The sequence below is a fragment of the Patiria miniata genome, unplaced genomic scaffold (assembly GCF_015706575.1).
Source record: "Patiria miniata isolate m_02_andy unplaced genomic scaffold, ASM1570657v1 HiC_scaffold_2, whole genome shotgun sequence".
Lineage (NCBI taxonomy): Eukaryota > Metazoa > Echinodermata > Asteroidea > Valvatida > Asterinidae > Patiria > Patiria miniata.
Window position 1 is genome coordinate 12,359,547 of NW_024037058.1, and position 12,455 is coordinate 12,372,001.

General features: G+C 40.3%; 1 protein-coding gene across 1 annotated transcript in view; it reads right to left on the reverse strand.

Moving 5' to 3' along the window:
* Window positions 1-10,372: 10,372 nt before the first annotated feature.
* LOC119726531 (neuronal cell adhesion molecule-like) overlaps window positions 10,373-12,455 on the reverse strand; it is a 90,870-nt gene continuing 88,787 nt past the window's right edge. Inside the window, exons 24-25 of the mRNA XM_038198260.1 lie at window positions 12,034-12,345; window positions 10,373-11,533 (exon numbers count right to left, since the gene is read on the reverse strand). Of these exons, the coding sequence (XP_038054188.1) occupies window positions 11,499-11,533; window positions 12,034-12,345 (347 nt within the window). The 3' untranslated portion in view covers window positions 10,373-11,498. The remainder of the gene's footprint in view (window positions 11,534-12,033; window positions 12,346-12,455) is intronic.

A 12,455-nucleotide genomic window follows, 5' to 3' on the forward strand; every position in this document is an offset into this window, starting at 1 on the left:
ATACACACGAAGTTGTGTAAAATTTAACCATGTTCTGTATGTACTATACGAACTCGCTTGCAATTGTGTAAAAAGTTACATACTGCGTGTTGGGTACAAGTTTTCTTGACAGTTGTGCAAAAAATTTACTTGATGTATGTGTAAATATATTTACACATGTATTAATTAAAAGACAATTAAGTAAACTTTACATAACTTCCCGGACTGTGCAGCATACCACAGCATATAGCTATAAGTTGGAGAAACCAACAGGTCTTTGAAGTTAATAACATTTTCCCCAAGCTCTTTATAATTGTCATACCGTCCCCAATCCACAGCAGTTCTTGGAAACTTTGCAAGATAAGATACAACAGTACATGATGCATATCAAACCCATGGCCCACAGCTAGCTCGGCCACGGCGAGTATGCATGCGTGAATGTACGTGTACATAGGCCGAATACAGGTCAACTCGTACGCGAACCAACTCGTACGCGACTAACTCGTACGGGACAACTCGGGAAAGAATGTTGCAACCTGACGATACTTCAGTGGTTGTATACAAAGTCTATGGAGAGTCTAGAAAATTTCTAGAAAGTATTTACTAACAAAATTGGAAATGTTTCTTAGTCCCAGATTCATGTCTTATCATCTTGAAGAAACACAACAGCGTCACTTGCAACATTCTTTCTACAACTAGTACATGGACAAATTCGTACGCGGTCCAACTCGTACACAGAATTAAACTCGTATACAAAATTATATGTAGTCGGCGATTCTTGACTATGTAGGCCTACTGGGAACGGTGTATCGTTTAATTTCTTTAAATTGGCTAATTTTGGCCGGCGGCATACGAGATGGCTGGCGTACGAGTTGGCCCGCGTACGACACGTACGAGTTGTCTCGCTGCGAGTTGGTTCAAATACGAGTTGTATAATACGCGCAGTGGCCGAGTTAAACACTACTAATATTATAGAATATCCTGGGGGTTTTATGGACAAAGTGTCCAGGCATTTTCTGGGGCTTGGGGACGGTATAAGAATCACAAGAGCTTTAGAAAATGTTACCTTTAAAGACCGAAATTAGCTGCAGGACATCCCCTCGTTGTTTCAGACGTCACGGTGTACTCCATCTTCACTTATGCTGTGCTGTGCTAGCTGCATCGCGTCACTGAGTGTACGTTTTTACCTTGTTTTACTGAAGTACGTTTGACCTAAATACAGTACGTTTGTACATAATTAAGGTAAACTGACTGCTTTACTTTTTCAATATGTTTTTTTCATTTTACATGTTTTCGAGGTACTTTTTTTCCCGGCGAATTTTACCGAAATTGTGTATTATTTTACATAACAATTTTTACCTAATTATTTTTGACATATCTTTTTGAGAGTGCGGGATCGCCAAGGGGGTTGTGCAAACACGGACCATCATGATCCTCATCGACTGCGGTCAATCGCAAAAACAAAGTAACGAAGTCGGGCTGGAATTAAAACCTCTAAAGTCGCAATGAGCTCAATAGGCCAATGTTTAGGCTTCACTGTTCGACCGCCATATTTGCCCGTTTCTTGGAATGACCAATGCATGCGTGTCACGTATTTCCACCATTGATGACTCCGCTCCACGAGCAAGGTCTTTTGGGGCTGACCGTCGGGTGAGCGCCGAAAATGACGTCAGAGCTAATCAAACGGCACGGGGCTAAACCCGAGTCGACACAGCTAGGTACGCTAATTGAACGCACCCTTATAATTGTCAAAAAAGTTCTGTAGGATTACATGATTACCATGACAAGCAACTTAAATGTACTAGTACAAACAAAATGGGCGGGAAGCAGTCTATGTGGGCTCAGACAGATAGCGGTATATATTTTTTAGCGCGAATTACTTCCGCTATAGATGCTTCTTGCAAGGCTTTTTGCATATGATTTAAAAAAATCCCGTTGCACGTCTGCCACTCATTTGTTTTCTGCTCACTACATACATATACAGAACACCAAGGGATGATTCGAAAGAGATCCACACGTACGGTGCTATCGCACTGCACTTATTGCGAATTATTGCAGGATGGTAAAATTGGCAAATTTTCAATGTGGCCAGATATCACCCCTTATTGAACAGTCGATGGAGAAACAGCAATACGATTTTCTCTCAGCCCGGTTCATACTCGGTTCAAAGCGAACACGAATCTGTGACGTCATGGTAAGTATTTGCCCTGCGAATTCTCAAAAGTTGAACACATTTCAACTCGGGCGAATTTCGCAGCGAATGTTTCATGACGTCAAATTCGCTTCGCATTCGCATTCGCATGAAGTATGAACCGGGCTTGAGATTTGAAAGAATTCGCACCTGATCAATTTGAAATACATCCAAAATGGCCACCGTGAGTGTTAAATGGTATTCCATTTCCATCATCGTTCCGATTGCATTCATGGGGATGTTAACGTAATGATCACCCAAGTTTCAGTAGTCAACAGATGTGTGGGTTTGTCGATTATGCTTTGGCTACTCCAAGTTTTAATCAATCCATCGCGAAGACACAGAAACTCTGCTTCAATCTGTGTCTTGATCATCCCAACTGCAAGTCTACTAACTACAACTTGAAGACACGGCAGTGCACAATCAACAATGTATCGCACTTGGGCGGCACTCAGGGGCTGAAGAGGGCATCTGGCAGTGTCTACGCTTTCAGTGAACCAACTTTAAGCAGCTTTTCAAAGAATCATGATGTTTGAGGGAAATGATTTATGTGGTCGCATAAATTAATTATTGACTTTAAGGAAACATGCAGGGGAAATTCAGCTCGTCTTGTTTTCATACATCTTACTATGTGTTCTTAAAATATACAAGATCTTAAAACTTGTTTTCATTGGAAGTGACAAGAAAGTGGTAATTTTTCAATTATTAGCAAATCCTTTCATCAATACATGTAAGAGGGCGCTATTTTGCTTTTGCTACCCAAGGTACTCCTTGCACAAGTGCTTATGAACAGTACAAAAATAAGTCCTTCAAAATTACCCACAAAACAAAGTTTTGAAGAAATACTGGCCATTACTATTGTCCAACAAACAAGCTGTTTAACATGATAAACAAGTAAAAAATGCCACTTACTCCAAAAAAATGAAGGCCTATATATACATGTATGTACCAAAAGCTATAGTGATACTACTGTTCTGCCTTGAATGACATCACGCTCATGAATATGGAAATTTCATAAGCATAAAAACTAAAATGTTGAATTTTCTCCCTTTTGCTGCTACAAAGGAAGTGGAATGTCATAATAACATGGCAAAAAAGCTGTTTTAAAAGTTTTTAAGTCATACAAATCCTATTGCATGTTTCATTTAACACTATCTTTTGGCACTCATGCAGGCATTATAGAATACATATGCAGTAACGGTGTTTTTGCTATTCGAACGGCCGAGTTGTTTTTCAGTCTGGAACAAGATTAATTTTGTGGGGACACAATACCAGTATCATAATGTGCGAATGCTAGTTTTCTATACTCCATTTAGCAAGAAATAGTTTAGAAAAGTGTTTGATGAGTAAAGTGAGTTTTTTCCACTGGTTTTTTCTTAACTACAGGAAATCAAAGGAATGGACACGCGTGCACAATATCTCCGAGACACATCCGACTATCTTTGAAACGAAAGGCCTTAAGGTCGAATATGAGAGTTCATCAAATACAAACAGCGCCCTCAATAGCCCCAACATTACTTTATCTCAAAAAGTCCAAAATTCAAGTGGCCAATAACAAGAGGTACGACCGAGCCAAACAGAGACACAAGTCGGCGAGTATCGGCTGGGTATAGCACTTGGATATCAATCCAATGGTTCAAGGTCCAATTCTAGCTCCAGTCACTTCAATCAATGCATTACAAAATCAACAGGCTAGTTTGAAAACTGCTGTGGACAATTCAACTTGATATCTGTTGCTTTTGATTGAGAAGTTAGGTGTAAAATGTTTTCCTTCATTAATTATTTTTTTTCCTCTTACAAATGATGGACACATTAGGCTCCTTCCCCGTGACGTTGTGACCAATTAAAGTCTCAATAGCACTGAATCATAATGATTTGTCACGCTTTGTTTATACAAGCGGTTTTTTATGGGAGCCAGATGGGGACGAGAGCCAGCAAGCTCCCATGGAAAGACACACATGTAAAAATATCATGACGTCATTTTTGTCCCCGGTCTATTGTTCAACCAAATTAATGACCAACACAAGTCTGATCTGAATGCACTTTGTGATGGCGCGGCTGGAATATGCAGAGGGGCACTTGAGAGGCGCTCATGTTGTTGCCTGCATTGGTCTTAAGGAAGATTATACTGATCTTGTAGTTTTAAATTATTCATAGTTTCAGACTGAACTTCTTCCATTGTTTCTAATGTCTACATGTTTGGTTTTTCTGGCAGATCGGCGCCAAGCTGCGCAATCGTATCGCTGACCAGCTACTGACTAATCTGGAACCCAATCACCACGAGACCATCATGCACCTGCAGACTGAAGAGCAGCAACACCAGAAGTACAAGCTGTGATGACACATTTTAACATTTTCATTACCATAACTAGGCCCACATGAATATAATCATTTCTTAAAATGATTAATCATTCCCTTTGAGTAATGATTTCAAATCAAACGGCTGATTTATTTCTGTGTAACATAATCGACCTGAAAATCCTAAAATTAAACGAAATGAAATTGAAGTTTGATTGGGATTCCATCGAGTGATCGATAGAACCGAGGGATCACGTGAGATAGCGCGGCGTGACCAAGCGTGTTCATTTTTTAACGGCGAATACATTATCCCCCCCCCCCCAACCAGGGTGGGGCCATTGAATATAATTATGATTTATCATTTTGTGGAGGGCACGTGATCCCTCGGTTCTATCGATCACTCGATAGAATCCCAATCAAACTTCAATTTCATTTCGTTTAATTTTAGGATTCTACCTCGTTCTCGATATTCACCTCGAGACCACGTGAGATTTCAAAGCAGGATAATGCATGAGCCAGGTACAGCGGAAAGAAGCTTTGTATTCACACAACTTCATACTGGTTCAGTTCAGCAGAAATCTTGCTGCAATGTTTTATTGAATTCACCTGCTTTTACTAGCATTTCTCGTTCAGTGCTTTTGTTACAATTACTGTTTTTCATCACTCCACTATATTAATCTCTCAAGCTTATTGAAGCATATACTAATTACACATTCTTACAATAACAACACCGACAACGTTATTATGCAAACATTCATCATGAAGGTTGTAAATGTGTTTTCAAATAAATAAAACTGCATATTAAACAGACTTTTTGGACTGTATAATATTATGCAAGGAAGTAATTCTCTACAATTGAAGTACAGCACTGGCAAAAGCCTCAGTTGCTGGGATGACAATAGCTTTGTCATAGTACTTAGCAAACGTGCTTTCTGTGCTCCAGCCTGCTGTTTTTAGTATGTCATTTATAGTAACATCAGCCCTTTTTGCCGCAGACACTACAGCTGATCTGGTACTGTGTGGTTTGAATACTGACACGTCAATGCCAGAGTTTGACAATACTTGTTTAATCCATTTGCTTATTGTTTCCTTGGTAACCTTTTTATGAGGTTTAGAATGAGAAATAAACAATTGACTTTCCTCTCCTCTGAGAGGCCTTGTTCGGCGTAAGTACTCTTCCAGAGTCTTAACTACACATAGACTTGTATCAGTCAATAAGGCTTCAGAATAACCTTAACATTGGGCAGACCTGGACGGCTCTGCTTAAGTATAGCAAAAAAGAAGGTATAAACCGAATCAGTTACTGTCATATTCTTAATATCCATCAAATGAAAAGTTTGGCATCTTTGTGCCGAGACCAAAGCAATTAGAGTAACTAACTTAAATGTCACTTCTTTTAAAGTCAACCCCTGTAGTGGGTAAAGACTCTTTAAATATCTTAGGACGATACTTACATCCCAAACCTCTGTATATTGTGTTTGGGGCGGTCTTAACCGAAATACACCTCTAAGAAATCTGCAAATTAAAGGGTGATTACCAACAGTAGTGGAATTATTAGTCACTACCGTAGCTGAGAGTGCAGACCGAGCGGTATTAAGTGCACTATAGCCAAGGCCAGAATGGTATAATTCTGCCAAAAAGTCCAAAACTGTGTTCACAGGGGGACATATTGGATCAACCTGTCCTTGACGACAGAAGCGAAGCCATCTTTCGAGGTAGCCAGAGTACTGTTTTCGGGTTCCCTCTCGCCATGAGGCCATGAGGATTTCGGTTGCTTGTTGAGAAACATTTTGCATTTGGAAGGATTTCCTGATAAGTGGCAGGCAACCAGCCGAAGCTTGTTCCGTAGAGGATGAAGTTGATCGCTGCTTGGTAGGGTCATCATATCCCTTTGTCTTGGCAGCAGTACTGGCTTGTCTACTAACATCGCCATGAGCTTGGGAAACCACGATTGGGTTGTCCAGAAAATCAGCACCCCTTCTGCCTCTTCTTGATCTACCTTCTGAAGGGAGGAAACGCATAGAAAAAATAAGGTTTCCATGACACTGAAAAGGCGTCTACAAAGAGAGCGCCCGGATCTGGCCTCCATGAAACATAAGGCAAGATTTGTTTATTTAGTCGGGATGCAAATAAATCAATTGCTATATCGCCCCAAAGGGATTGAATGCGATTGAAAATCTTGGGTTTAAGCATCCATTCAGTCCTATCATTAAATAATCTGGACTGCTTATCCGCAGCAACGTTCTGCGATCCTGGGAGATAAGAAGCAGATACCCATATATTCTGATCTATACACCAAAACCAAAGTTTTTGTGCGAGTTCATTACATGGCTTAGATTTTATACCACCCATAGAATTTACATAAGCAACTGCAGTGGTATTATCCATCTGGATACGCACATGGACATTCCTTGACGAGGAACAAAAGGAACATAAAGCCAAGTATGCTGCTAGCACTTCAAGATAATTGATATGCTGAGTAGCCTCAGTGGCTGTCCATTTGCCTCCTGCATGGAGTGATTTATGGACCGCACCCCAACCAAGTTTGGATGCATCTGACTGAATAACCAAGTCTGGCTCTCCATGAGAAATTTGTTTGACACTGCCCCCTATATTAGTAAGCCACCAGTTTAACTCTTCTTTGGATTTCTCAGACAACCGCATGAGCGCAGAGAAATCACCTTTGCTGTTTTGCAAAGCTTTTATTTTGTCTGTTTCAATGCTCCTATAGAACAATTGTCCGTATTCAACCCCTGAAAAGCAGGCAACTAGGACGCCAATAGTGGACGCAACATCCTGAATGGTAATCAGGTTTTTGCTTAACACAGATGTAATTTGGTTACAGACCTTTTCAACTTTGCCAATTGTTGGTTGAATAGTCATACTATTTGAATTCAGAATAAATCCCAAGAATGTTAATTGTTGCGTTGGTTCGAATACGGATTTGTCGGGGTGGACTCGGAACCCCAGATTGGTGAACAATGAGGCTGAATGCCGAACATTTTCGGTACATTCTTCTTTTGTGTCTCCCTGTAAGTAGGAGTCATCAATATAACCAACTGATAAAAAGCCCTTCTTTCTTAGGGTTGAATAAACTGGCTTCAGCAGTTTTGTAAAAATTCTTGGGGCTGACGCTAGGCCATTTGGCAAACAAGTAAATTGATACAATTTATTTCGCCATGAAAACTTTAAGAATTGTTGGTGCTCTTGGGCAATTGGCACCGAATAATAGGCATCTCTTAAGTCAATAGAGGCCATGTAGCAGTCGCGTTTCATTAGTCGCACTGCAGAGACTAGTGTATCCATCTTGAAATGATGATAAGCAACTGATTTGTTAAACTGTTTCAAGTTCAAAATCATTCTATAAGTGCCGTCTTTTTTAAGTCTGGGGAAAATTGTGGAGACAAACTGTCCCTTTTCATGGAAGGAATGTTTTATAACACCCTTTTTAATGAGCTTGTCTATTTCCAAATCAAGACTTATTTTCTCCGTCTCATGAAAATTAATTTCTGTTGGCGGCCATATTTGAAAAGGGCGGCACCCTTCCTCGAATTTAATATGGCAATTTTGAACCGTATCAAGAACTTGCTTATCTGAGGTAATATTCCTCCAAGACGAAATAAAGTCCTTTAAACGACCTGCTATATTGGCTTCTATTTGGCATTGATTTGAAGTTTGTCTTACCTCCTGTTTTACTTGTTCTTGTTCGACTGCTTGCCGCTGTGCCAAGATTGGCGGCTGTTGTACGGGCGGGAGTACAAAAAAACCCTGCCTGCAGCGCCTCTTGCGCCCCGGTACTGGTGGCCACCTCTGTCATATGACCTGTGCCCCGTCCGACCTCTCGCACGTCCCCCACGGGAACTGATTGCCAATTTTAAGCCAACCTTATTCACTTCTGACATATCTTTGACTTGTTTGGGTAGGTCATCCCCAAAAAGTTGTTCAGTGAACTGAACAGTAGTATCACAAAGATGTTTAAAATTCGGATTAATATCTTGCTTGATAAATTCCCTGCGTCGCATATTCAACTGATAATTGGCATTAGCCATTAGTGCGATCGCATCTGTTGCATTACGCAGCAGTGGTTTTATGTCAAGTTTATCAAGCTCCTTCTTTTTGGATGCTTGAAGCAGTTGTTCCGAAAGCTGAAGCACAGGTACAACTGACTTAATGACGGATGTCTGAATTTTTTGAAATTTGACATCCTGGGAGCGGGTACTGCTCGACATATTGTCCCAAATGAGTTTGTTCACTTTTGTTGGGATCACCTTTTCACAGTTCTTTGGTCTGTTATAGGTTTTATACATGTCTTTTACTTTGTCGTCGGACAATTTGTCCCGCATTATAGAGTTTGCAATTGATGCCAACTGGGCATGTACTGCATCAGAAGTTTGTTCATCTATCTGAAAATCTTGTACAATATTTGCAAGTAACTCGTTTTGTTCAGAATTATTTTCTGGTGTTGCAGCAGTTGTGCTGGCGGTATCAGGGTTTGTTTCCTCAAGTAGTCTTGCAACGCTAGACTCATGGTCATAGTGGCTAGTATTTCCACCATCCATTTTTCGCCGTTTCGGCGACACTACTTTGTGAGCAGATTCGCTCTCAGCCTCGTCATTAGACTGTGGCTGCACGGCCATGAACATTTGGGTAAATTCTTGGAATTGTTTAGTGAAGCTTGTCTGCATTGATTCCATTGCACCTTTCATCATTTGGCCTAAAGCCATTATGTCTGGGGAACATTTTTGTACAGTTTCGGAATTATCCAACTGCGACTCGTTCGTGTTCTCCTCATAGCTTCGTTTTTTATTCTGAGGAAACTTCCCTCTTTCACTAACAGTATTACCTGTTTTTGTGCGCCATTCCTGGCCACCACCAGGCTGCGCGGGTGGAAACCCAGAGAGCCCGTCAAGAGACCCTGAGCCCCGAGGACTATTCAACTTACAGGATGGTGAGAGGAGAGCAAACAGATCTTCATCCTCCGGGCTCAGGGTCAACTCGCCGTGCTCAGTCGGTTGTCCAGCCATGCTGTGCGTAAAATATAGAAAACTATTCGCCACGGACAATAAGTCACGTCTGAACGTCGCGAGGTTCAGCAGCACAATGAACACGCTTGGTCACGCCGCGCTATCTCACGTGGTCTCGAGGTGAATATCGAGAACGAGGTAGAATTGTCATTGCAGCTGGTCCACTATCTCTAAGAGCAAATATCCATACAAATTAGAATTCGCCAGATGTAAGAATACGTTTTTGACTACCATGACATATTTATTGATAAAAAAATGATGAGGAGTTGATTACACATTAAAATCATCCGGTACGATTTTAACTTATATGATGGTATAAGATTCTGATAAGAATCTTGATTCTTATAACAATCTTATAAGATTCTTAAAGGTGAGTAACAATATGGTAGATTCTTGTAGATTGATGGTTATATTTTTAAAATATATTGGCAAGCGATGGAAACTTTAGAATTTTACTAACAGCTTTAATAAGTGAAACACTTTGATGTATTAACTACAAGCATCTTGTTTAAGTTTGATAAGAACAATGATTGCTAAAATAGCAGTGTAAATATTCATGAGTCATGAATTTGTTTTGTACTTAAAAATATGACAAAGTTTTGATAAAAGAAGAATATGTAAATATTTTTGTATATTTTGGTAAAAGATGCAATTTTGAATGTAGATTCCAAGAACAAAATATCCACGAGAGGCTATAGAGAAAGCAATATATTATTCATAAACAATACTACAAAGCAGTTTGTGCTATACGCTGTATAAAAAGATGCCTTTTAATTGACTAAATTGATTGAATGTAAATGCTTTTATCGTGCGCTTTTTACATGTAAATTGAAAAATAAAATTGAGCAAGAGAAAATCATGAATGAAAATTAATCACAATAGCACAGTATGTCTCATTCGATCCAAAAGTGTGACCTACTTCAGTTTTATTAAATGAAGGGAAAAATACCTGTGCTTGGGCCATCAGCACTATTGATTGTGAATGCATTTGTTTTCTTATTTAACAAATAGGAACCCAAATCTGTTCTCATTAAATGACATAAAAAGTCAATAACATTGTATTAAGTGAATTTCGTTTTTCTCTGTTTTCCTTTCTTTAAACCTTATCAGGTCAGCGTGAAATTTGGTGAATTTTCTTAATTATGGGATGCGTTCGAGTAGCTTATCCGGATCGACTCGGGTAATAAAGGCAGACGGGTTAGCCAAGAGAAATGTGCTAATCGAACGCTCAAGCTGGGACCATCATGATCCTAACGTAATGGTCCGTAGCCGCGGGGAAACCATTGACCTAAAGCCCTTTTCGGACTGAGTCTGACTGAGAGATTTAATATTTTTCCGTCAATCGAAAAAAGTAACAACATCGGCATGCTTGGCCAACATGGCCGGCTCCCACTGGCGCGAAAAGCAACTTTTATTTTTACCTTTTCGCCTCCAAGTTTTGGGATATTTTTTATAAAGTTTATTTTCATAAAAAAATGTACATCCCAATATTATGCAATATCACCTTTCTTTTCTGCCGATTTTGGTAGAAAGATTCAACCTTGCGACAAAATGACTAAATGATGTTGCCCCGAATTTTGTATTCCGCCCTCTAGCGGTAACTGTGGATGCCCAAACGTGTATTGACTGAACGAATATTGACCTCAAAAATTGTTGAGTAAAATTTGGAAGCATTTGATTGAAAACCAATATTCCTGCCAAATTTCAGGGAAATCGGCTTAGACGACCCGAAATACCCTGGTCCTGCATAAGGTATTAACCATCTTTTGGGGCATGGCACGCCAAACAAAAAAACCAACAACAACAATAACCTAAGTGGCAATCTTTTTGTTACTAGCTTACCTAATGAGACATCAAAATTAATAGCAATGGCACAAGATGAAGGTGATTACACTACGAATTAAGTGATACATTTAATACACAACGGAGTAACCATACACATGCACTTGTAGTCTATAAGCAGGGCTATCGCAGGCACTGCATGAAGCTGGTTGTCAATAGTATCATCACTCAGGGTTATTTTCTTCAGAACCGCTAGTTTCTAAAACAACGAAAGTAGAGAAAAAACAATTCAAATACAGTCCTAATTATTACATTAGCAACAGATTAATCCACCGACCTTAATAATTAGAAGCCATAATTACGGTGGTGATATCACGATCTGACGCGCAGGACGAGCACGCACTCTTATTCCTTTGTCCAATTGGGTTTTCAAACATGCGCGCGCCTCACATGATAACCATCTCGATGAGTTTGTATACATTCATTGTGTGACACTTGATTTATCATAAAAAAATGTTCGATTCTAATTTTAAAACACAGATTTTGGAAATGATCAACCCAGTATTTTGAATTCAGTGAGACCTCCATGATTTTTGCGTATTACATAGCCTTTAAATTCCAGCGGCTGCTTTTAGTTTGTTTAAATTGTTTCAGTGTTTGTGCTATGCCTGTGTTTGCAGAGCAGAGTGGTGCGTCCCAAATTATTAAATTAATTGTGTGTTGTTTTATAAGATAATCAAAAACTGTCTGTGTTCCTACCGACACTGCAGATGACCCCGGCATCTCGGCTGTGGCTACAGGTGGATGCTGTCCAGCTAAGGGACGGGCAGTCATCGAGTTCCTCCTCCGAGCCAGTACAGGCCACGCCCTCCATGTGGACTTGTCCGCTTCCTTCCCCGTAGTGCGCTCCGGACTTGGCCTCCACGGCGCTGGGGAACCCGAGTTGTCGGCAGACCACCCCGGCATCCCTGATGTCCCAGTTTCGGTCGCAGATCGTTCCCCATGTGTCGTCTCGGAAGATCTCCACCCGACCACTGAAGTCATTGAGTCCTCCCACCAACCGAACAGTATCTGTTTCAACGATTCAGAGAAATGAAGAGAGCTCTGTCAACATAACATGGCGAACATACTTCTGTTTCATAAAAGAGTCTTAAGAAACCGCTCCTTGCCCCTTTGCATGT